This window comes from Tasmannia lanceolata, unplaced genomic scaffold (genome assembly GCF_043159265.1).
Source record: "Tasmannia lanceolata isolate RefF3 unplaced genomic scaffold, GAP_Taslan_0.1 ptg000008l, whole genome shotgun sequence".
Lineage (NCBI taxonomy): Eukaryota > Viridiplantae > Streptophyta > Magnoliopsida > Canellales > Winteraceae > Tasmannia > Tasmannia lanceolata.
In genome coordinates, this window is record NW_027518685.1 from 2,799,507 (window position 1) to 2,825,703 (window position 26,197).

The 26,197-nt window shown below is 42.3% G+C and overlaps 2 protein-coding genes across 2 annotated transcripts; both read right to left on the minus strand.

Moving 5' to 3' along the window:
• Window positions 1-71: 71 nt before the first annotated feature.
• LOC143885623 (uncharacterized) lies at window positions 72-17,684 on the minus strand. The gene is made up of 16 exons (XM_077389817.1): window positions 13,571-17,684; window positions 11,362-11,469; window positions 10,995-11,227; window positions 10,663-10,873; window positions 10,098-10,335; window positions 9,830-9,980; window positions 9,429-9,718; window positions 9,135-9,157; window positions 4,294-4,800; window positions 3,234-4,040; window positions 2,030-2,161; window positions 1,621-1,793; window positions 1,039-1,249; window positions 691-928; window positions 466-613; window positions 72-380 (listed from the first exon to the last, which is right to left on the minus strand). The coding sequence occupies exons 1-16, from the start codon at window positions 15,933-15,935 to the stop codon at window positions 72-74; spliced, it is 6,144 nt and encodes a 2,047-aa protein (XP_077245932.1). The 5' UTR covers window positions 15,936-17,684.
• A 950-nt stretch (window positions 17,685-18,634) lies between these two features.
• LOC143885625 (G-type lectin S-receptor-like serine/threonine-protein kinase At1g11330) lies at window positions 18,635-20,372 on the minus strand. The gene is made up of 2 exons (XM_077389818.1): window positions 19,760-20,372; window positions 18,635-18,810 (listed from the first exon to the last, which is right to left on the minus strand). Exons 1-2 carry the CDS (start codon window positions 20,370-20,372, stop codon window positions 18,635-18,637), a joined length of 789 nt encoding a protein of 262 aa, XP_077245933.1.
• Between the last annotated feature and the right edge of the window lie 5,825 nt (window positions 20,373-26,197).

A 26,197-nucleotide genomic window follows, 5' to 3' on the forward strand; every position in this document is an offset into this window, starting at 1 on the left:
GTTTGGAAAATCTTTAGCGAAGAAGTCTACATTATTGAATTTGTTAACATTTCTCATGGAAATTTTCATCTCTATCGAGATTCTAGCTCAGTAATTGACATTTCATTTATGGAACATAATCCTGTCCCACTTGTAGGTTTGTTTCTGTCCTTGAAATCGTCCTGCAATGAAAACGCAGGTTTCTTAGGTTGATTCATAGTCGTTTCGTTACCCAGCATGAAAACAACAGCTGACATGGTTGGCCTGTCACTTGGGCTTTCTTGCACACATAAAAGCCCCACATGTATGCATCTCAGAACTTCATTTTCTGCACAAGTATTAACCATTATTGATGGGTCCAATAGCTCTAATGCTCTGTCATCTTTCCATAGCTCCCAAGCCTGAAATAGTTCCAAACTTCACCTTAGTATAAAATATATCTGAAATTTGGTAGACAGAGAAAGACTATATAAATTCAGTACGTACGTGTCCTATGAGAGTGATGGAAGGATCATCGACATAGCAACTATTCTTCTTTCCGCTAATGATCTCTAGTAGTATGACCCCAAAACTAAAGACATCTGATTTCACTGAGAAAAGCCCATTCATGGCATACTCTGGAGACATATAACCACTGCAGACCATTATTTGACATGAGTATTAATCGCGATAAGAGAAGTTTTCAACTATACGAATGCAAATGGTACTCACTATGTTCCAACCACTCTGCGAGTATTAGCTTGAGTCTGATTTCCACCAAAAATCCTTGCCAAACCAAAATCTGAAATTTTTGGGTTCATCTCATTATCTAGCAGAACATTGCTGGCTTTGAGATCCCTATGGATAATTCTCAATCTTGAATCCTCATGAAGATAAAGAACTCCTCGAGCAATCGCCACAATTATGTCGAATCTCTTACTCCAACCCAACAATGCCCTCCTGCTTTGATCTGCCATGAATCTTTATCAATGAATACATAAATAATCTATATATATACTTCTCATAAAAACCTAGAAAAAGTGCATAAAGGTGAAAGTCAAAGAATTTAAAAAGACCAACCAAATATATAGGAGTCCAAGCTTTTGTTCGGCATGTACTCATAAATCAGCATCTTTTCTTCTCCTTGAATGCAATAACCCAAAATTTTAACAAGATTTCTATGTTGAAGTTTGGAGATCAGCATAACCTCATTTCTGAATTCTTCTGTGCCTTGCCCAGAATTTCTGGAAAGCCTTTTCACTGCTATCTCCTGCCCGTTAAACAACTTACCCTGAAAGTTGCCATCAAACATTTCTTTCTAAGTATTTACTAGGCGGGTGTTGAATGGATGGTCTAAACCATTCATTTTTTGGTGCCTGACGTAGACACGCCACCCCCCTAGAGTGGGGCATAGAGTGATCTAAAAGCCTTTGATTTGAGTAGTTTTTATTACCATGTTGGCCAAATATAGTCTTATCACCTCCATTCTCGGAGCATGGCCCATTTGTGGTAGGGACCAAAAACTGAATGGCTTAGATCATCCATTCATGTGGGGCCTGTTGTACTTTTTAGGCTCTACCATACACAAACTCTGTACTAAGAAGACGTAAATGTTATCATTTTTAGTGGCCTTTTTTGCATAATAATGAAGTGAAACATTACCTTGTAAACAGGGCCAAACCCACCCTCTCCAAGCTTTTTTGAATCCGAGAAGTTCTCTGTTGCAGCTACTACAGTACCCAGATCAAATAATGGAAATTCCATGCCATTCATGCCTCCTTTGGGCTCATATGTGCGGGAGAGATTTTCACGGCCAGATTCTATCACCATGAGCCCTAAAGGAGCAACACAGAACCACAAAATATCAGTGTCTAATTATTAAGGCCCTGTTTCTTTTAAATTTTGGGAATTGATTTCAAGTCCAAAACTTATAATGGACTCAAAATTAAATGGAAATTTTACTGCAATAATCAGTTTTGGACACAAAATCAATTAAAAAAAAATCCAAAACAAGCAGGGCTTAAAAATGCTTAAACTTTGGTAAGCCAAATCTTTCATTTCTATCTTTGACCTCTCATCTTCCGCCTCATCCTCCACTTCCAACAGCCACATGAAAGCAAGAGAAGCACCACCAAACTGATTATGACAATGGCTATGACTAACATCCTCTTCCTGCCAAGAGAGCTTTTCGATTTTCTGGTATCTAATAAAAGATCATTTTAATCATATTAGTAGTAAACAAGTCTTGGGGTTTGTACGAATTTATTTTTTTGTACTATTTAGTCACAGAACAGATGAACCATGTAAATTTCGTGTTATTTTGTTGTCTTTTTTTCTATTCTCTCTGATTTCTTACGCTTTCAAAATTTTAAGGTGGGATTTGCTAAGGCATTTTGCGGCTGGCAGTTGCACAGAGAGAGCAGCTGCATCATATGGATTAATTGAATAAGACAAAATTTGCTGAAAAGTGAGCCTTTGTGGCTGCCTTCTTATGCAACAGCCAGCCACGAAATGCCTTTCTGCCATGTGTTAAGTAGGGCTGCAACTCGGGTCGGGCGGGTCGGGTTTTGGAGAACCCAACCCTACCCGAGAAATATCTCGGGTCAGGTCGGGTCGGGTTTTTTTTTCAGAAAACCCACAATTCCCAAACCCGGCCCTACCCATGATAAATCTCAGATCGGTTCGGGTCGGGTTTTTTCACGTTGACGCAATTTTTTAAGAAAAATTCTTGTTTGGCAAGGCAACTCAACTCATAGAAGCAGAAATTACACTCACATTACACTTGAATCAAACAATGATGTAATTACACTCACATTACACTTGAATTAAACAATGCTGTAATCAAACAATGTTGTAATTACAATCAAACAATGCTGAATCAAACACTTGAATCAACTCAACTCATAGAAGCAGAAATTACACTCACATACAATAACAGTGGGTGCGTGGGTTTTTACTTTTAACTTTTAACTAGCAATAGAAAAAAATGTACATACTATAACTTACGTAACTTGGGTCGGGTCGGGTCGGGCCCCTTCAAACCTGGCTCGACCCGAGATTCATGCGGGCTTTTGAATGCTCAACCCGGCTCGACCCGAAACCCATGAAACTTGAACCCAACCCAGGCTATTTTCGGGTCGGGTCGATGCGAGTCGGGTAAAACCCGGCTCGAGTTGCAGCCCTAGTTTTAAGGTGTTGAATTAGAAGCTTTTTATTAGAAAAATCCTAGTGATTGAAAGAAAAATAAAGGAATTTCTATAAACAACCTCACATACCTAACTCCGAAGCAGCCAATCGCACGTAAATGACTTCACCTCCATCATCAAACAATTTAATATCAATTAAGTCCCCATACCAAATCACACAACCATTCCCCCACCCATTAGCATCAGCACTGGCATAAGCAGTGCAAGTACAGTTGTTCAAACACTCATTCTCACACTGATTTGAGCTCAAACTCGCATCTAATCGAGCCTTCCGGGTATCGGGCGACTTCACATGCTCCAATCTCAAGAATCCATCTGATCCATTTCTGCAATCTAACGACGTCCTTCTCGAACAACCATCGGACCCATCTCTCAAAAGCCAGTTCTGAGGTGACTTTGGTTCAAACCCTTGCAAACACTCACATACAGGGGTCCGACTAACATTACAGATGCCATAGGGCCCACACACTGCGTAATTGTCACACTGATCCTGCAAGGCTGACCAAAATTGTACCCATCGATGGCTCTCTTCGATCCATGTCAACCGTTGAAAGATGCCTGAGTAATCTAAATCCATCATCGTGATTAATGAGTCATTTTTTGCATTGGAAGTGACAGAAACCTCATCCTCATTAGATATATAACTGAAATTGAACATGATTTCGACATTCCTGTCAGGCTTGGGGTGTACTAGTCTCTGACTATTCCAAATCCCGTTCCTCCAAATCCGATCCGGTCCTTTCCATAAATAGAACTCCGGCCAACCTTCTGGATCGAGCCGGTTTGAGAATTCCCCATTCCCCGGATCGTTTTGTGATCTCCACGATGTTAGGGACCAGTTGTGACCGGTTTTCCTGTTAAATCCATGCTTCATCCCTGGTGATAAAGAAGTTACATAGCAACCAAATTAGTGGCTGCAACACTACGAATTTTGAATTCAAATTTAGTATCACATGTTTTGCATATTTTACATGTGATGATTGCAAGCACAATAACAGTTACAACAAATTGTAATTTGAATTCAAAATTTGCATCACATGTTGTAACTAATTAATGTATCTATAAATTATGGTAATTGAAAGAGAACAAGAGAAAAGTTCAAGTTTGCTTGTCTGTATTTTTTTTTTACCTGGAAGCAAAACATGTGCTGGGTAATTAAAGCTTTCCCATAATGTTGTCGTGTGATTATCGCAATTATCCTTGCAAAGAATTAGATTTCCCGAACCCAGGAGCATAGCATTTGTATTGTTTGCTAAGATTGAAATGTTAGTGGACCAAAGAGACTTCAAGCTTCCATCTAAGATTACGAGATTTCCATCACCAGCAATTGTAAGAACTCCAGAGGAATCCGTTAGCGGGGTTTCTCTGTTGGCGACCCATACAACTGTTTGGCCGGGAAGCTTATTATACCATATTCCGACGTAACGATTACTGGAGTTGCCAGGGCTGAAGAACCCTAGTGCGAACTTTTCGCCTTCTGAAACTAGAGTTTCACCATCTTTGATGGATTGGGTTGGAGTTATAGTGTCAACTGCACTACATATCTGTAAGAGAAAGATGGAAATCAGCAAACCATAAGGATATCTAAGCTCAAAAGTCATTGCCCATGATACAGAGTTACAAAGCTCACCCATCCCTTCTCATATACAAAGATGGTGATACATCAATAGCATTAATGGACAAATTTGCCCTTTATCAAAAGCAAAATAACTAGCATGAAACCTGCGGAAAAGCATGCTGTTCGTTTGTAGATTGTGGGGATAGAGATTCTCGTATATAGGGGCGAATGCAAGTGCCATTTCGTAATTAGGTGTCCGGGAAGTTGATTCATTGATGGAATGAGAAAGTCTTTGTGGTAGCTTTCGTGGTAGCAGTTTTGAAAGGATATTTTGGAGAGTAGTTAGGATTTATGCCATCAAAAGGCAATCATGTGACTGATATTAATTAGGCGCTTCAATCATTCACGAGTGTGTATACGAAAAGTTTCTATCTTCAGTTTGACACCAATAAAGTCTTTTTATCTTCAGTATGAACCTTCAATCAATCTCTCTCTCTCTCTCAAGCTGGGGTTAGGCTGACCCGACCAAGGTTTATTGATAATAAGGTAATGGAAAGACTACCATTCAAAAACAAAAAAAAAGGGTAATGGGAAGATCCAAACCATTCATTTGATGGGCCAACCCTTTTGGGGGCACAACCCATTTACGTTATGGCCCATCAAATGGACGGCTCGGATCATCCTATGTCTGGATGGTACACTTCATTTTCAGAAATATGGGTGGGGCTTAAATTGGGCCTTAATGTTACTGTACGAACCACACCATAGGAGGATCCAAACCATGGACGGCTTGGATCATCCTATGTTGTGGACGATACGCTTCAATTTGAAAAAAATCGGTGGGGCCTACGATTGGGCCTTAATTTTACTGTACGACCAACTCCATAGGATTATCCAAACCATGGACAGCTTGGATCGTCCTATGTTGTGGACGGGCCTTAATGTTACTTTACGACCAACTCCATAGAATGATCCAAACCATTCATTTGATGGGCCACAATGTAAATAGGTTGTGCCCCAAAAATCATTTCCATAGGATGATCACAACCCTACAATCTATAAAGGTTGCATAAGATGTAGTTTCTATTTAGATCGGAGGGCTAGGATCAGCCTATGGAAATGATATTTTGGGACGCAACCTATTTACGTTTATTGCCCATCAAATGGACGGTTTGGATTATCCTACGGTGGTATGGACGGGGCCTATGTTGTTTAAAGATGGGCCCACCATTCCACCAACAGTTTCTGTTGGGCCCACCAACTGTTCGTGTTGTGTGTGTGGAGAGAGAGAGAGAGAGAGAGAGAGAGAGAGAGAGAGAGAGAGAGAGAGAGAGAGCGGTCAAATGGTGGGAAAGTGACATATCCTAACGTTTACGTTGGGGGGGGGGGGGGGGGGGGGGGAGGGGGATATCAGCGCCCTTTCTCATTCCACCAAGATGAGCTCGAGCATTGACTCTCTCTACTTCATAGAAAAAATCCAATTCGAAATACCCTCTTATTTTCATTGACTTGCTTAAAAGAGTTGCTGTCCTAGCCCTCACGCCATGCCATGTAATGACAGATTGTGCACTGGAAAAGGGTGTAATTTTTCGCCTTTCAGTTACCTTTTCTCGTAATTTTTTTTAGAAGGGGAAATGACATAGTTTCCCACTTGTTTTCTTGTCAGGCTAGGTGGCCACCACATTTCCTTCTATTTCTATCTTGCAATGGTAGAGATTACTGTTTTCTCTCCGAATTTGCTTTGAAAGCTCTCTCTCTCTCTCTCTCTAGGGTCGTGGTACCCTTGAATACAAACTCAAAATAAGCAAGAGTAAAGTAAATACACGAGCGGGATTTGTGCACTTAGTAGGGCTTGGGAGACACGTGATCCATAGATCAGGACCCCATCATCACACTCAGGCGAAGCCATGCTTATTGATCCAGGAGGTCTATCATCTTATGGCTATACTTCCTTGTTCTCTGGCTTTCCTTAGTTCTCTGGCTTTCCTTAGCTCCTGAACCTTAGGGGATTCTGTTTCTTATTGATAAAGAGTTTTGTTTTCTTTTGTTAGGGTTGCTCTTCTTCACCGGTCGTTAATTTAATTGGGATGGAAGATAGCCCACTTGTCGGCGAAGATGAGAAGAAGTGAGAAGTAAATTTTTCTTTGGACATTTTACCATGAGTCTTATGTCACACTCTTCTCTCTGATGTAGGCGAATATCACCAAGAATGTGTTGTTTGTCACTGACTACAACGCGTAGGATAAGTCGCTTGTTCTTTAAGTCTTATTTTGGTCATCTTATTTGTAGCCTACAATTTAAGTATAAAATCTTATTCGTTTGTCTTGATTTTGATATCATTAGAAAGGTTTCTGATTACCTACCTGATGAGCCCAAGATTATGTGATTTGCACACAAAAAAAACAGCATAGGGGGATAAGGAGATTTGACCTGTTCTTTAAGTCTTATTTTAGTCATCTTATCTGTAGCCTACAGTTTAAGTATAAAATCTTATTCGTTTGTCTTGATTTTAGTATCATTAGAAAGGTTTTTGATTACCTACTAATGAGCCCAAGATTACGCGATTTGCACAAAAAAAGAAGGGATTTTTGCTAATGAGTCCCTACATGGCAAAATAATTGCTTAATAGTCCATAAGAAAAGCATATCATCCAAGCAGTCATACTTTTAGAAAATTTTTGCAAAAAGGTCCCTAAAACTCACCTACCTCAATTTTCTCCGTTAAAAATTTTAAAATTGCAAATTTACCCCCCAACCCCTTTAATCCTTTTTAGCTTATTTTGATTTCCCTTCCAATATTTTCGGAAACAAATTAGTAAATAAGTGAAAATAGTATCTCTTCCAATATTCTCCTAAAAAATACTTCAAAAAAATCATTTAAAGAACTAAATAAATTTAAAATCCCTCTTAAAAAAATTAAATAGGGTTGGTTTCAGTTATCTTTTCTTCATGAATAAATTAAGTAAAAACTTTAGGAATATTTTTCATTTCAAACTTTTCCGGGTAATTCCTATCTTGGTTGGATTGCAAGAAAATATTTCAAATGGAAAATAATTTCTTTTTCATTCTATGTTTTAAGAAGGGAATTATGTGTGATTAATTTGAGGAATGATAGAATGGAGGGTGCCCTTGCAAAAATCAGATTCAAGGGTGCCTCTATTGGCTAATTTCTTAGTAGTCAACAAGGTTTCCACTTTTTTAGGTGCATCATAAATGCACTTCTAAGAAATCAGCCAGGGGGCGCCCTTGAATCTGATTTTTGCAAGGGCGCCCTTCATTATATCATTCCTTACAAACCACTATTTAAAGAGGTCCTACAGTTCCCAAAAATCTCTTACAAACCAATTTAAAGTAGGAAAACATTTCTAAAACGGGATCCTGTGTTGATAATAAAGAAGGTGTAAATATGACCGATAGATTTGGATGTTTTTTGCATTTCTCGAGATACACGCTTCTCGTTTTTTGGTGTATGAGCACGTGTAACAATAGATGATCTCGTTCTTTTCTTCGGCACAGTTATCTGTTTTCCTATCAATCCTCTTAAAATTAAAAGACAAGCTATGTTTGAACATTGATAAGGTAGTGGCACCCTGGAATGTTAGTGATACATTGAAAATTTGAATGTTACTTTTCCGTTGAAATTTTGAACTTGTGATGGTTTTGTTTGAGGACCCTATTTAATTTTTTTTAAGAGGGATTTTAAATTTATTTAATTCCTAAAATGATTTTTTTGTTGAAGGATTTTTTACGAGAATATTGGATGAGATACTATTTTCTCTTATTTCCTAATTTGTTTCCTAAAATATTGGAAAGGAAATCAAAATACGCTATAAAGGATTAAATAGGTTGGGGGTAAATTTGCCATTTTAAAGTTTTTAACGGAGAAAATTGACTTACGTGAGTTTTAGGGACCTTTAGCAAATATTTTCTAAAAGTAGCACTGATTGGATAATATGCTATTCTTACGGACTATTAAGCAATTATTTTGCCATGCAGGGACTAATAAGCAAAAATCCCCCAAAAAAAACAAACAGCATAAGGGGATAAGGAGACTCACGCTCCAATCAAAATCACCTTGTCTCGTCAGTGAAGTTTTTCCACAAAATGGGCTATAACTAATATCCACGCTCTGATATCCCAAGGTTTAGATGGAGCCCTAAGATAGCCCAATCGTAGGAGAAGACGGAGAACAGAGAGAGCACCTATGAAAATCCCAGGGAACCTTCTTAAATCTCTGGTAGCTTAGGATTTCTAATATAGGATACATCTACACTCCAAGTATGTGTGTTGGGCGCTACATGGGTGTACAACCGATGTACCTCTTGATAGGCCCAAGGCCCGGAGTGGGAAAAACCAGCATATACAAAATACTGCCTAGATGCCTTGGCTTTTCTGGATCCTTCATTTAGTAACCCCAATCGCAGAGATGATATGAGCTGAAAATCACAGTTATCAGCTGAAATCATCTATCAATCAACAATTTGGAAATGGAAGCTTAAGAAAAAAATGAGCACAATCTACATTAAATTTGTATGAGCAAATGAATAGAAATGTCTAAACACAGTAATGCTATCATATGTTATATACAATTCCGTGGGCCCAGAGATGAAGGATTTAGACTTATCATGGTATCATTGATCCCTAACAATGGTGGAACTCATTATTTTAAACTTTATTTCAAACAAAAGCATTTGTTATTTGGTATGCTATCGGCCTTGAAGCATAGTATTAGAAACAATATTAACAGACCAGATTTCAGTACCAAGCTCGGATGCTCTCTTCTCTGTAAATGCAGGCTGTTTTGGAGTCGGAAGAGATACAATCTCACAACTGAGCATGAAAACTATGGAAGACATGGTTGGCCTATCTGCTGCGAACTCTTGAACACACAGCAGCCCTACTTGGATGCATCTCAAAACTTCTGCTTGGGAGAATGAGTCACCCAGTTCTGGATCAATCAACTCTAACAGCTTCTCTTCATTCCACAATTTCCATGCCTGAAACAATCTCAATTTCATATACATGGAAATTCGAAGATTTGAACTCTATTGCTGGAGATAAACGGAGCTTTTAAACATATAAAGAGAAAATGATTGATATGTACTTACGTAACTCAAGAGATTTAGAGTGAGCTCTTGATAGTAAAAACTTGTGTTCTTCTTCCCGCTGACAATCTCTAATAGCAAAACCCCAAAGCTGAAGACATCCGATTTCTCTGAAAACCTCCCTTCCATAGCATACTCTGGGGACATATAGCCACTGCACATCATTGTTTTTAAATTTTCAGATCATGAACTCAGAAATAGTATAAACGAAGGCACTGAATTGAAACAAGAGAATAAGAACCTTTATTTTACGCGAGCCACTAGTACTTACTATGTCCCAACAACCCTTCTAGTATCTGCTTGAATTTGATTTCCACCGAATATCCTTGCCAAGCCGAAGTCTGAAATTTTGGGGTTTAGTTCTCCATCAAGCAATATGTTACTTGCCTTTAAATCTCGGTGAATAATCCTCAATCTGGAATCGCGATGCAGATAAAGAAGTCCACGAGCGATTCCCTCGACAATGTGAAACCGTTTAGGCCATTCGATTAGTGCTTGTTTAGTTGGATCTGACCCGAATACAAATCATACCATGTAAATCAATTAGTCTTTTGAGGTAAATGAGGAGATATAAGTTTGGCAAACCATGTATATGACATGCAGTTGGGATTATGCTTGTAAAAAAAAAAAACGTATTTGTGTTAACAATGTATGTCTAATCAACAGACTTATACTACTAACAAAAAACGGATGTGGAGGTTAAGGAATCATCTAAGCTTGAAGGATCCTCCAATTTTGGTAATTTATGGAAGAATCTTCATTTAAGTAAGTTTCGTACTGTTCTCTATTGAAGAGAGAGAGAGAGAGAGAGAGAGAGAGAGAGAGAGAGATCTAACCGAAGAGAAAAACATCCAAGCTTTTGTTAGGCATGTACTCATAGACCAACATCTTTTCTTCTCCTTCAATGCAGTAGCCAAGGAGCTTAACAAGATTCCGGTGTTGGAGTTTTGAAATCACCACAACCTCATTCTTAAACTCCTCTAAGCCTTGCCCAGAGCTTTTTGAAAGTCTTTTTACGGCTATTTCCTTTCCACCAGTTAGTTTGCCCTGGATGCAATCAATTAATAGGAAAATGATTAACTAATTCACACTAATTATGTGGTCTCAGAAAGATCACTACATAATCCACAGTTTTTATTTTCTATTCCTGAGAGAAAGAGAGGGAAACCTTGTAAACAGGACCAAATCCCCCTTGTCCGAGCTTATTTGCATCAGAAAAGTTGTTTGTTGAAGTTACTAGTCTTCCAAAATCGAACAATGGAAGTTCCAGGCTTGTTTCTTGCTTCATACCCTTTCTCTCTGTATCTGAATATGAAGAGTTGTTGGCTCCCTCCATCCTCACACCAATGTCAAATAATAATACTTTTTGGCCGTCTTTCTTGTCTTTTTTCTTTCCAGAGTCTGTAAAGTAAGAAGTACAGAATGGATCAACGTTATATGATAAATAATATTTATCTAATTTGCATACGCATATTGAGGTTTAATGTTTAATGATATATTATATAATTTGCATAGGCAAATTGTCTTAGTTTTACCTGTGTGTTTTACAATACAACTCCAAAAGAAGTACACACAGACACCAACGGTAATTGTTCCGATAATGACAGTTGGTATTATGATAAGCTTTACATCTCTCCTTTTATCTGCAACATTAAAAAAAAAAAAACAATTCAGACCTACGAGTCTATGACCCATTCACATTCACTTGCATACCAATGATTTTATCAATAAACAAACAGAACTTATCTTAACCACAGTATATAGATGTTGCAGTATGTAACTTACATGAGAAAAATGAAGGAAAAACATATTGAAAGCATGGGTCCCATAGGGAGCATGGAGGAAGCCCAAAACCAGGATAACTGAAACATTTTTTTTTTTGAATGGTAATGTTTCTCTTTTTTTTTTTGAAGAAAGCAACAGAATATATATTTATATATATGAATAAGCAGAACCGAGATGATCCTGTCGGAACAATGAGCAAATAAAATAGCAAGACAATGACTCAAGGGGGGAGATAGTCAAAACACTCCAATTCGGCCCGGGAAACACCACTCTTAGCCAGAGAGTCGGCTGCCACATTGGCCGATCTCCGGACATGCTGAAAGACCATGGAGTAGCCCTTTCCTCTATCCTCTATCTCCTCAAAGAAATGCACAAATCTCCAAGGGGGAGAAGCGTCTCCCGAAAGCCAGCGAATAACATTTACGGAATCGCCTTCGACTATCAGACTGTCACACTCCAAGCGAGGCATGGAAAGAATCCCACTGTGAACGGCTCGAACCTCCGCCTCAGACGAGTCGGCAAATCCAAGAGGCCCCGAATAGGCCCAAATGACTTCCCCTTTATGGTTCCGACATAACCCCCCCACTCCAGCCGCTCCTGGGTTACCGATAGAGGAACCGTCAAAATTGAGCTTCAGAGACCCCGGTGGCGGGGGGGACCAGGAGGGTCGAGATTTCACTTTGGTAACCGATTCCATGCATATGGTTGACCACCCTTCCCAAAGGGCATACGCAGAAACAAACCGAAAAAGAGGAAGGGAACGGGCCCAGGAGATGACCGCTGCTACCACCTGTATATAAATCCAATATGGGGACCTGACCTTCCCTTCAAAGACCCGCGCATTCCGCTCTTTCCACAAGAACCACCAGGAGGCTAAGAGACACATCTTCCACAAAATTCGACCTTTCCTCTTCCACGGAGCCCAGTCCCAACTCGTAATAAATTCGGCCATAGAATTGGAAGCAACCCAACTGACTCCAAATCTAGAAAAGAGATGACCCCAAATATATGAAGCAACCTGGCAATGTATAAATAAGTGGTCGATGGATTCCCCGGCGGATAGACATAGTGGGCAGTGATCCACCAGCCACATTCCTCTCTTCCGTAAGAAATCTATCGTCTGAATTCGTCCCCAGCTAACCGACCACCCAAAGAAAGCAACTCTTGGAGGGCATGCGAGGCGCCAAACCGCGGAGGACGCATGCTCCACTAGAGTGGGGATCAGATGGAGATAAAAAGATTTAACAGAGAAAATCCCCGACGGATTCCAAATCCAAATACGACGATCTAAGCCCGAAGACTTGATGAAGCAAGAGTCCAATAAGGAGATGAGGGCGCTGTAATCGCTTAACTCCCGAACAAAAAAGGCTCGACGGAACTTGGGAATCCACTCCACTTGCCCTTGGACCCGTTCGAAACATTCCGATACCCAAGCTTCTTTCTGAGAAGATACAATATATAAGTCAGGAAACAAAACTTGAAGAGAATGGGACGAACACCAAGGGTCCTGCCAAAACCGAATTCGATCCCCCCTATAGACTCTGAAGCGAACTCCAGGGGCAAAAAAGAACTTCAAACGCAATATGTCCCTCCATACTGTGATTCCTTTGATTTTGAAAGTATCAACGGAGTCCCAATTCCCAGGAGATGAACCATACTTACTGTCAATGACCCGAACCCACAAAGAGGAGTGTTCTTCTCCGTATCTCCACAACCACTTGCCCATAAGGGCCTGATTAAAGAGTTGAACTCTCCTGATACCCAAACCTCCGTTTTTAATTGGAGAGCAGACTAGACTCCATTTAAGAAGGGAGACCCCCTTGGAAGTCCTTGAATCACCCCACAGAAATCGTCTCTGAATTTGCTCTATGCGCTTAGCAACAGAAGCTGGACAATGAAAAAGGGATAGAAAATAAATAGGCATATTAGATAGAACAGCCTTTATAAGCACCAATCTACCTCCTTTGGAAACCAAACGGCGCTTCCATGTGGCCAATCGACGCTCAATCCTTTGTATAATAGGAGCCCATAGGTTGTGTCTCGGACGGCCCACCCCGAGAGGTAGACCCAAATAGGTAGCGGGAAAGACATCTAGACCGCACCCCATAATTCCGGCAAAGGATGAAGCCTCGCTCTCAGATACATTAATCGCATACAACCGAGATTTGCCAAAATTGGATCGTTGACCTGAGACCATCTCATAACACCGAAGCATGGCTTTAAGGTTGAGAAGCTGGGAGAGGACCGGTGAACAGAACAGGAGGGTATCATCCGCAAACTGAAGCAGCGAGACTTCCACCTTACTGGTCCCAATTAGGAATCCTCTATATAGCCCCATGTCACTACCCTTTTTCAGTATACTGCATAAGGATTCAGCCACTATCAAGAAAAGAAATGGAGAGAGAGGGTCGCCCTGCCGCAATCCTCTAGAGGATTTGAAGAATCCTTTTGCTGAACCATTGAGTAGAACAGAAAACCATGCAGATGATAAGCAATTCCGGATCCACCCTCTCCACCTTTCCCCAAAACCCATACGACCCATAAGATAATCTAAAGCGGCCCAATCCACTCGGTCATATGCTTTCTCCATATCAAGCTTACATAAGATGCCGCCTTCCCCTGACCGCCGGTAATAGTCAATTGCCTCATTTGCTGTTAAGGAACAATCAAGAATTTGACGCTTGCTTAGAAAAGCACTCTGATTTACCGAGATAATGGATGGAAGAACTACTTTGATACGGTCCGCCAGCACCTTCGCAAGTACCTTGTATAGGCTGCCCACCAAGCTAATCGGACGAAAATCTGATACTTTGGATGCTCCATCAATTTTGGGAATAAGGACTAGAAAAGTCGCCCCCGTCCCCTTGTCGAGAATAGCACCCTCAAAAAACTCTAGGAAGAAACGAATAAGATCCGATTTGACTGTGTCCCAACACGTCTGAAAGAAAGCCAAGCAGAATCCATCAGGACCAGGGGCTTTATCCTGAGCTAGAGAGAATAGAGCGATTCTGATTTCCTCCTCAGAGAATGGGATTTCCAATCCAGCAGAAGCTTCCAGACTCAAATTTGAGAAACAGATGTCTTGGGGTATTGGGCGAACAAGCCCGTCATCGGAGTACAAAGATCGGTAGAATGCAATAGTTTCCGCAATAATCCTCTCCCGGTCCGAGACAACAGCCCCTTCCACCTCTAAAGATTCAATTCGGTTCCTTCTTCTGCGAGCACTGGCTATGGCATGGAAGAAGGCTGTATTTTTATCCCCCTCCATCAACCACTTGACTCGGGATTTTTGCCGCCATGAGATTTCTTCAAGCCTTAACAACTCTTTATGTTCTTGGATGAGCCTTCCTTGTTGCTCAAAATCCTCCGCCGTTGCCGATCCGCGATCAGCCAATGAATGGATCTCCAACAATCGGTCCTCAAGGACCCTCTTCCTGCCGAGGGCAATCTCTTTCTGCTCCTTAGCCCATGCTTTTAATTTCCCTTTGATGAACCTTAATTTTTTGCCAATGACAACATCACTGGGTCCCGAGAAGGCACAGTCCGCCCACCATCGAACTAATTGAGCCTCCAAGAGGGGATTTTCCAGCCAAGCTAATTCAAATCGGAATGGAGGGGCGCCCCAGGACTCCATTTTAGGGGACAAAAGAAGAGGGCAATGATCGGAAACAGAATGGGGTAATGCCTGCTGGTAAACTTCTGAGATGCCTGTCAACCAGTCGCCCGATAAAAGAAACCTATCAAGGCGGCTCCGGTTCGTACCTCTTGCCCATGTGAAAGATGCACCGCCCAACGGTAAATCGACTAGCTCGTTGTTTGCGATAAAATCAGCAAAATTTCTCATACCCACAGTAATGCGCTGACCCCCAATTCGATCTCGTGAATCTAGAACTTCATTGAAATCCCCCCCAATACACCAAGGAGCAGAACATAGGCCACGCCTCTGATTTAATTCTTCCCAAAAAGAACACTTGTCGGAAGCGGACAAAGGACCATAGACGCCTGTGAATAACCATTCTGATTGATCATTACATTTGAGGAAGGCTACAGATAGTGAGAAGACCCCTCGCCAAACATCCGAGCTGGCCCACAAGACTGTATCCCATGCCACCAAGATACCCCCTGAAGCTCCTTTGGATGCTACGAAAGCAAAATTCCAATCAGAGTTGAACCCCATGCTACTCATATCTATGGAACTGATTTGCTCCATCTTAGTTTCCTGTAGACACACCACCTCGGGTCGCCGGTGTTTAACTATTGCTTTTATTTGAATTCGTTTCTCCCGAGAGCCCAAACCATTGATATTCCAGGATAGAATCTTCATCAACAACTAGAGTGCGGTGAGATCCTCCCCTCCCCAACTCCATTTTTTCTTCCTTTTGTCTTACGCTTGAGACCACTGCTATGCGATCCAGAGTCATAATTGATATCTGAGTGGAGTCGTATCAATTCTCTCTCCGTACGTTTCAGATTTGCATCGGATATAGGAGCAGGAGATGACACTCCATCGACCTCCCTCAATTCTGCCGCCTTTATGTTGGATCGGTAATCTTCAGCCGGCCCCGGATAAACTAGGCCCAAGTGTGAGCTGAGAGACACTGTATGATCCACCATCAATTCAATCACCTGATGGATAGTAACTGGACCAGATTCAACCCGAGAAGAAGAGAGTGATGGGGCACAAAGCAGGGGCTGGAGGACTGCCTTGCTACACCATCTTGGAGAAGGAGGATGGGAGTAGTTGCCGAGTGAAACCTGGACTAGTGAACAAAAGGGCCGCCCTCTAGGGGTACAGTAGAATATAGAACGCATATCACCCCAGCAACGATTGTCAAATAGCACCATCCTTAGCCCCACCCGGCACTGAAGGGAAAAACAGTCTTCTCTAGGTAAAAAGAAACCTCTGCTGGTGGGATTTATTGTCTTAGGTCCTCTCAACTGGCTGACCCCAGTCTCCTCTGCTGTCACATAATAATAAGATCGATTGTTACCCGAGATACTGTTATTGGAAATAAGACTCTTCTGGGTAGAGCTCAAAACTGCCGAAGAGGAGGGGGTGATTGAGCCAGGACATACGTGATGAGGCTCGAAATCCCTCTCCCCTTCCTGGGACCCAAGATCCGCCAGCGAAGAATCCCATCTGACTTTATCGCCAACCCCTTGTGCATCAATTTCCTCGCGCTCCGAAGCGAGCACGAGACTGACACCCACTCGAGAGGAGTCTCTTTGATACGGAGAAGATAAGATAGATATAATATCTGCATAGCTGTTGACCTGGGAGTACGGAGAATCGGAATAGGGAAGTCCCTGAATAGGCCGATCGGAACTGTGCCACCTGAGTTCCTGTGTGGGACCCTCTGTTTGAATTTGAACATTTGCCTCAGAGGTAAGGTTGAGATCCGGCAACTCCTGCTGATCCCGAATAGAGGCGATTGGTGGGAGCGCAGATTCCACCATTCCGGGGTTGGCGACATTGAAGGCCGACTCTGAGAGGATCTCTGGGACGACAATGGATGCATTAACTGCATGCTGGACTTCATTGATGGACGGCATCATCTCATTGATATCACTCATGTTGTTAGTAATGAGATGATGATTTACCTCCTCCTCCTCAACCAGCATCCCATTTGAATCAATAGCTGATAAATTGACACAGTGCTTTTTTCCTTCGTCAATTTCCCGGGAGGCGAGAATCCAGCGAATGGTGCCATCGATAGAGCTCTGGATAGAGAGTTCATTTCCAGGGCGACCTCCAGTTACGATCTTCAACCTACCCACCCCATATCCGGAACCAGCATAGCATGAGACATCCACCTCCACCACTTGGCCTAATTTTTTACCGATGCGCCGAAAATTGTCTGCACACCAAGCATCAGGCGGAACGCCTTCTATTTTCCACCAGGACGATTTCCCCCCCTTAGGAAATTTTAGATCCCAATTTTGCAGGTCTGCCAAAGGAGAATCGAATGAAGAACTCCAGTCTCTGATCAAAATCGAACGATTAGCACCTGCAGGGATGGCAATGTGTAGTTCAAGAGGAGCAATTTTATACACCACTGCGTGACTCCCTTGTCTGCTATTCTAAACAAGCCATATCTCCAAGGCATCCAGATCACCATCCCAACCCTCCTTCATCTTCCCCCATAGCCCCAAGTCTGCATTACTGATAGATTTAAGGGGGACTACATCAATGCTGAAAGCTACCCCTTCTGAAGTCGCAGGAAGCAAAGCCTCCGATCTAACTGTCTCAGCAGGGAGCTCCTGTGGTTGAGGAGGAAGCGGACGACTCACCACCGAAGCCGCTCTCTGTAAGTGTCGACTGGGAAAATTGAAGTCCAAACTGGACCAAGCTTTGTGACATTTCAAGCAGCTGGCCCTCCTGCTAAAATTCCGAAAAGTACACCTGTGGCATCTCCAGTCTCCCAAAGCTCGACTTTGTCTTCGGTGGAAGGCATTCTCCAGACGTCTGTTCTTCCTGGTTCGGACGGGAATCCAAGCCGCCTCTTCAGCTTGGCGATTCCGGAGGCTCACCTCATCGGTAGGCCCAGACCGTAACGGATGCCCACAGGCCGTCCGGGCGCCCAAATGACTAGGTTCATGTTGGATTCGCCGAAATCCAAGCGGGGTTAAATTCGCCCCAGTTGCCCATCTAGAGTTCGCCCCCACTACACGGCTGATCCCGCCGGAGTTCATATAAAGCACCAAAGGTTCCACCACCCAGCAAAATGTGTCGTTCTCCCAATATTGTGAACGGATCCTTGACGGAACTCCGATCCCGGAATCTAAAGCAAATTCCGGAGATCCGCCCAGCGTCTTGAGTACTGCTGCCGTCTGGAAGTCGTCGGGGTCGGATCTCTGGTGCCGGATTCGGAAACAGGGACCGGATCGGGATGGAATCGATCCGCCGGTGAGCACCCGCCGGATTCCGTCGCCGGTGCTCGGAGTAACAAGGCTGGATCTCTCGGTAACCGGAATCCGATCCGATCTTGTGAAGCCGATTCAGATCTGAGAAGATGACCCGTTTCAGATCTGAGAAGATGACCCAGATCTGAGAAGAAGATGACCCAGATCTTGAGAAGGAGAAGAATCCGATCCGATCTTGAGAAGCCGAGTCAGATCTGAGAAGATGACCCGTTTCAGATCTGAGAAGATGACCCAGATCTGAGAAGAAGATGACCCAGATCTTGGTTCATGGCAATCTGTTCAGAGAAAGAAGGATAAGAAAGGGATTCAAGCATGTTCCAAGTCCTTAAGAAGAACCCCCAAAACCCTCTTTCATCTGAAAATAACAGGCCAAGATCCTTTTCGTTAAGCTACAAAAAGGAAAAAATCTTCAGGGCAGCTTCTTCATCTGATTTCATGGCAGAGAGAGGGTTTGAAAACCCATGGCTCGTGACTCAGTCCAGCTCGCTCTGTTCCAAAACCCATGGCAAGAAGAAGAGATACCTGCTACTCCGACCACATGGCAATAAAAAAAATCATTCTAAGCTGCTACCCCGACCACACACGCACGCAGAGAGAGAGAGAGAGAGAGAGAGAGCAGGTAATGTTGGATCTTCAATGGCTTCTTTTCCAACACTCTGTTTCCTTATTCAGAGGAGAGTCGAGCAGGCGGAGGTGAGCGGATCCCAGATGCCCTAGGGTTTTGATTTGCCAAAAACCCAACTATGTAGCAACGGGTATTGACGACGGATTCTATGGTAATAGGATAACTGAAACATTTTTGAAAACAATACACTTGTATAACAAAAACTTATCAATTTGCAGAATTCAAAATCAGGCACCTAAGTCTATTTATTGATAATCAACCATAGACGTTTACTTTCTAGAGTATTCTAGACTACTGTATTCAACTTAAAATTTCTTAGCTCAGTAATGTTAGAAACAGAAAACTGGAATTTACGGTTAATTCTAGACTACGGTGTTCTCCTTATTTTCGTTTCATTCTGGCTATTTTAGAGGAAGCTCTCTGTTTTCTCATAAAATTGCTGCTCAATATATTGTTATTTCAACTTTTTTTCATCAATAAAAGCTTGGTTACCCAGTTCAAAGAAGAAAAAAATAAAATTAATGAAAGCTTAGTGAGCCTGCAAATGTTTTATTTTTATCTAGTGAAAGACATAATAAAGAAATAAACATCAATCTTACCATGTTCGGAATCTGCTAGACGGATGTACATATCCATCCCCCCGGAACTGAACTCTTGAATATCTATCAAATCTCTGCTCCAAAACGAACAACCCAGGATATTAACATATGCATAAGCTACACAAGAACAGTTCTTCACGCATTTCTCTTCACAGAGCGTTGCATCCTTAGCATCCGACCAATCTAAAAAATCTGGTAACTTAATACTACCCAACTTCAAAAACCAATCTCCTTTTCCCTCAATACTGCTAGTGCCATTTCTCCCGCAATTCAGCTGACTTCTCCTCAGACAACCAGTTGACCAATTCCCCTTCTCCCATTCTTCATTGAACTTGGGCTCGAACCCTCTCACACATCTACAAATTGCTGAATTACGCGGATTACAGCTTCCAAAAGGTCCACAAATTCCGTAAACATCGCACTTGTTATCAGCTGCTGACCAATCAGTGAACAATTCCTTCTTCTCTTCATCCCATGTCAATTGTTGCAATTTCCCCAATGAATCCAAAACAAAGAACGAAATTAAAGATTCATTGGAAGAACCATAAGAAATTTCTGCCCATCCTTCACTATCTGTGTCTAATTTGAATCCGTTGAGGTAAAATGAGTCCATGTCAGGTACCCCTATAAACTTGAGACCATTCCAAGGCCCTGTTCGCCAGTATCGATTGGACCAATTATAGATAACTAACTGATCCGCTCACCTCCGCCTGCTCGACTCTCCTCTGAATAAGGAAACAGAGTGTTGGAAAAGAAGCCATTGAAGATCCAACATTACCTGCTCTCTCTCTCTCTCTCTCTCTCTCTCTCTCTCTCTCTCTCTCTCTCTCTCTCTCTCTCTCTCTCTCTCTCTCTGCGTGCGTGTGTGGTCGGGGTAGCAGCTTAGAATGATTTTTTTTATTGCCATGTGGTCGGAGTAGCAGGTATCTCTTCTTCTTGCCATGGGTTTTGGAACAGAGCGAGCTGGACTGAGTCACGAGCCATGGGTTTTCAAACCCTCTCTCTGCCATGAAATCAGATGAAGAAGCTGCCCTGAAGATTTTTTCCTTTTTGTAGCTTAACGAAAAGGATCTTGGCCTGTTATTTTCAGATGAAAGAGGGTTTTGGGGGTTCTTCTTAAGGACTTGGAACATGCTTGAATCCCTTTCTTATCCTTCTTTCTCTGAACAGATTGCCATGAACCAAGATCTGGGTCATCTTCTTCTCAGATCTGGGTCATCTTCTCAGATCTGAAACGGGTCATCTTCTCAGATCTGACTCGGCTTCTCAAGATCGGATCGGATTCTTCTCCTTCTCAAGATCTGGGTCATCTTCTTCTCAGATCTGGGTCATCTTCTCAGATCTGAAACGGGTCATCTTCTCAGATCTGAATCGGCTTCACAAGATCGGATCGGATTCCGGTTACCGAGAGATCCAGCCTTGTTACTCCGAGCACCGGCGACGGAATCCGGCGGGTGCTCACCGGCGGAGCGATTCCATCCCGATCCGGTCCCTGTTTCCGAATCCGGCACCAGAGATCCGACCCCGACGACTTCCAGACGGCAGCAGTACTCAAGACGCTGGGCGGATCGCCGGAATTTGCTTTAGATTCCGGGATCGGAGTTCCGTCAAGGATCCGTTCACAATATTGGGAGAACGACACATTTTGCTGGGTGGTGGAACCTTTGGTGCTTTATATGAACTCCGGCGGGATCAGCCGTGTAGTGGGGGCGAACTCTAGATGGGCAACTGGGGCGAATTTAACCCCGCTTGGATTTCGGCGAATCCAACATGAACCTAGTCATTTGGGCGCCCGGACGGCCTGTGGGCATCCGTTACGGTCTGGGCCTACCGATGAGGTGAGCCTCCGAAATCGCCAAGCTGAAGAGGCGGCTTGGATTCCCGTCCGAACCAGGAAGAACAGACGTCTGGAGAATGCCTTCCACCGAAGACAAAGTCGAGCTTTGGGAGACTGGAGATGCCACAGGTGTACTTTTCGGAATTTTAGCAGGAGGGCCAGCTGCTTGAAATGTCACAAAGCTTGGTCCAGTTTGGACTTCAATTTTCCCGGTCGACACTTACAGAGAGCGGCTTCGGTGGTGAGTCGTCCGCTTCCTCCTCAACCACAGGAGCTCCCTGCTGAGACAGTTAGATCGGAGGCTTTGCTTCCTGCGACTTCAGAAGGGGTAGCTTTCAGCATTGATGTAGTCCCCCTTAAATCTATCAGTAATGCAGACTTGGGGCTATGGGGGAAGATGAAGGAGGGTTGGGATGGTGATCTGGATGCCTTGGAGATATGGCTTGTTCAGAATAGCAGACAAGGGAGTCACGCAGTGGTGTATAAAATTGCTCCTCTTGAACTACACATTGCCATCCCTGCAGGTGCTAATCGTTCGATTTTGATCAGAGACTGGAGTTCTTCATTCGATTCTCCTTTGGCAGACCTGCAAAATTGGGATCTAAAATTTCCTAAGGGGGGGAAATCGTCCTGGTGGAAAATAGAAGGCGTTCCGCCTGATGCTTGGTGTGCAGACAATTTTCGGCGCATCGGTAAAAAATTAGGCCAAGTGGTGGAGGTGGATGTCTCATGCTATGCTGGTTCCGGATATGGGGTGGGTAGGTTGAAGATCGTAACTGCAGGTCGCCCTGGAAATGAACTCTCTATCCAGAGCTCTATCGATGGCACCATTCGCTGGATTCTCGCCTCCCGGGAAATTGACGAAGGAAAAAAGCACTGTGTCAATTTATCAGCTATTGATTCAAATGGGATGCTGGTTGAGGAGGAGGAGGTAAATCATCATCTCATTACTAACAACATGAGTGATATCAATGAGATGATGCCGTCCATCAATGAAGTCCAGCATGCAGTTAATGCATCCATTGTCGTCCCAGAGATCCTCTCAGAGTCGGCCTTCAATGTCGCTGTGGGACCCGATCCCGCGAGAGGGGCGTGGGGCGCGAGCCGCCGCGCTCTCTTCTCTTGGTCTCTCGTACCCACGCGATTGGCGTGTGCCTTTCATTATTGATTTTAATTCGTCTTTTATGTGAACTTGGGATCACTAAGACAATCCGAATTCCACACAAAAGAGACTGACAGAGTCGCCACCTAGATGTGGGATCTAGGACCCATAATTAACCAGAAATCTAGACTCGCTACCTGGTTACAAGAATGGAAGGTATGGGGATTTATCCACCATATGCACCATTCCTGCCCGATAATCGGTCTTCAATTCTAAAAGTTAACTCTTTTAAATTTATTTTAAATGGCTCATTCAACCCTATGTTAATGTGCGAACTAAGTGACATGCATCCTAAAATCTAATTTCAATGGGAATCCTAAATGTGTATCTTGATTTATTAATTTGTCTGGGTTCAATCTAAGTGAAAGTTCTCCTAGAATTCTAATTTCATGGAAAGCCCTAAATGATTTGATTAAGCATTTATAAGAAATGATTTGATTAAGCATTTATAAGAAAATTAATATCCAAAACACCACAATTTGTTGTGGTGCCGACTCGCGGGTGGTATGCCATCAAACATCCAAGCTGCCTACGTACCCAAGCCTCACTGGGATCAGAGTCGACGTAGTTCGGTGCACCTAAGCTAAGCTACATATGCCTAACTCAACTAAGACACCGACCTAGACGGGATTGACTGTTTCAACAGTTTTAAGAGAAGTTATTTAATTCAAGTTGAGGATTTTATTATTTTAGGATTCCATCTAAGATGCTATATGATTCTTATCTAAATGCAAGTTGTCCCTTAAACTAATGCAGGTTAGCCTACATCCTAGTTTACTAGGCTTGTCCTACGGAAAGATCGGGTGACTAGTGTAACTAGACCTATGGCACGGTTGCTATACATAGCAAGCGTCCGTGATGAGGCTGGACTCCTAACTCTAGGACTCCCTAAAACTTAGGACACTACACGACACCAGTGTTCCTAAAGTGGGCTCTAATGGTTCTTAAGACGGAAACCATAATCCAATGGTTCCGAGAGACACAAGACAAATTGATTTAAATTCTCGAGGTTAATGAATTTTAGATTTCAAGGATTTTCAGTTTTTGGACATTCAAGGATTACCAATGGTTCTAGGGTTCACCAGTTTCGGCCCAGGATAGCATCCAACGAAGGGAATCGTGCGCTCTTTCCTTGCGCAATTTAATACTTAGGTTATAGCATCTTATTGCCTGGCATATCTCAGGATTTCCGTGGACAGTGAACCTCGGAGCCAACAACGTGCTATAGCTTAAGTATTCAAATTTGTCAAAGATCGGTTGCAATTGAGATACGATTATGGATGCATTGGCCATTTTTCCAGGGAAATCTAAAGATCCCAAGATTTCTGTTTCAATGTATTAAGGATTAATATATGACAGAGATTTAAGGTTCTTTAGAGATTTTCAGGTGATTTTCAATTAATTTCGGATTTTCAATGGATTTTATCAATTTTAAGCATATGAGTGATTTTACAAGTGAAATTGTTGCAAACGAATTCGAAATGAGTTGAAACTTATACAGCAGCAAGATATGATGAGATGTAGCTTGCTGGAAGATTTTAATAGTTTTTTACATTAAGCTCATATTTAATTTTGATTTAACAATTAATTGACCAGATTGCAAAAATAACACAGAAACTACTAGAAATAGAAATCTAAATTCCATGAAATTTCTACATTAGTAAGATATAAGTGAAAGTAGCATGCTGTGAGATTTTCATGAATTTAGAAAACTATTTACTATCAGTTTCGGATTTTTCAATTGTTAGACCAGATTATGAATTAACACTACATCCCATGTAAAACAAGATCCAAAGTAATTGAAACTTTTATAGAAGCAAGCAATATGAGATATAAGACTACTGTAAAAATTTTAAGAATTTTCTTTGTGATCTAATGTCAGTACAAATTCCCCCAAAATCTGCTGATTTTCAAAGAAAGCATAAAATTATATACCAAACAAAATCCAAAAATTCTCACAAATTCATGGTAGAATGTATCATTATCATATTATTTTCCCACGAAATTTCATTATTTTTGGAATCTGTTTAGTATATCGTTTAGTTTTCTTTGTTAAAAATCATGCAAAAATCCGAAAATATACCAAATAATTCTAAAAAAAATTCCGAGAACGGTGTACCTACCTGTGATCGAAATCCTCGCCGAATCCGAGAGCCGAAAAACTCGAAAATCCCGCCTCCGTGCGATCGCTTCCGCTTTCTTTCTCTTTTTCCTTCTTTTTTGTTTCTTTTTCTTCTTTTCTTGTTTCTTTTTCTTTCTTTTTTCTTTTCAACCCCACATAGCAACTTTGTTAGAACACATGATAGAAGAGAAATGAGTTCTTTTTTCTCCCTCACCCTCATTGAACCATTTATAGCAAAGGAATGGGAGGGTGGTGGCCACCATTGTGGACTTATTCCATGGTAGGTGGCCACCATTGTGGACATATTCCATGGTAGGTGGCCACCATTGTGGACATTGAATTTTGACATGTGTGTGGCCCCATGCATGTTTTTTAAAGTCCTTTTGAGTAGGTAAAAGATAATCCAAATGGGTCCCATATGTGACCAAATTCCCAATTGTGCATAAAATCATATGCCCCACTCCAAAGTATGATCGGAACCGTTCATTTGATGGGCGACAATGTGATTTAATTTGTGCTCCGCTAATCAATCCTATGGGCTGATCCAAGCCATCCAATAGATCAAAATGTGAATATGTTACCCCATTTTTAAATCACTCCCATTTGATGATCCGAACCGTCCATTTGATGGGCGACAATTGATGATCTTGACCGTTCGAATGGTGGTTCGCAATGTAAATTGGTTGTGCCCCCTTAAATCATTCCTCTATGACGATCCAGACCATCCAATTGATGGGTCCCCTACCTAAGTAGGTTGTGTCCTCCTAAATCATTTCAATGGGCTGATCCGAGTAACTCAACCTGATGATCGTAACAAAATTGGTTGTTAAAACGACTTCTCTGAGATCTTGACCGTTCTCTTGATGATCATCTTTAGGTGTTGGATCGAAGTAGGTTCAAAACTCATTTTTCACTAAAACAATGCGCGGGCCACCCTGTTTGATCCAAATCTAAACAAATGCTCAAGACGGGCCCATCAATCGGATCTAAATTCTCTCTTGCTCGAATTCTTGGGAATAATCTCTCTCAACACTTAACGGAAAAGTGCGAAACATGGCGGAAATGATTGGATGGGGTTTCGCCCAAGCATAGCGAACTTCGGTCCGATCAAAATGGGGTGTCTACAGTCGCCAACCCCGGAATGGTGGAATCTGCGCTCCCACCAATCGCCTCTATTCGGGATCAGCAGGAGTTGCCGGATCTCAACCTTTCCTCTGAGGCAAATGTTCAAATTCAAACAGAGGGTCCCACACAGGAACTCAGGTGGCACAGTGCCGATCGGCCTATTCAGGGACTTCCCTATTCCGATTCTCCGTA

Bases quoted from the DNA above. Each gene is read 5' to 3' on its own strand.
- LOC143885623 (XM_077389817.1), bottom strand. From the start codon at position 15,935: ATGAAGATTCTATCCTGGAATATCAATGGTTTGGGCTCTCGGGAGAAA. The intron at 4,801-9,134 runs GTTACTAAATGA...GTATATGAGAAG, and splicing joins ATATCATCTCTGCGATTGGG to GGATGGGTGAGCTTTGTAAC. The intron at 4,041-4,293 runs GTAAAAAAAAAA...CTTTATCACCAG, and splicing joins AGCACATGTTTTGCTTCCAG to GGATGAAGCATGGATTTAAC.
- LOC143885625 (XM_077389818.1), bottom strand. From the start codon at position 20,372: ATGGACTCATTTTACCTCAACGGATTCAAATTAGACACAGATAGTGAA. The intron at 18,811-19,759 runs GTAAGATTGATG...TTCTCTGAACAG, and splicing joins TCTAGCAGATTCCGAACATG to ATTGCCATGAACCAAGATCT.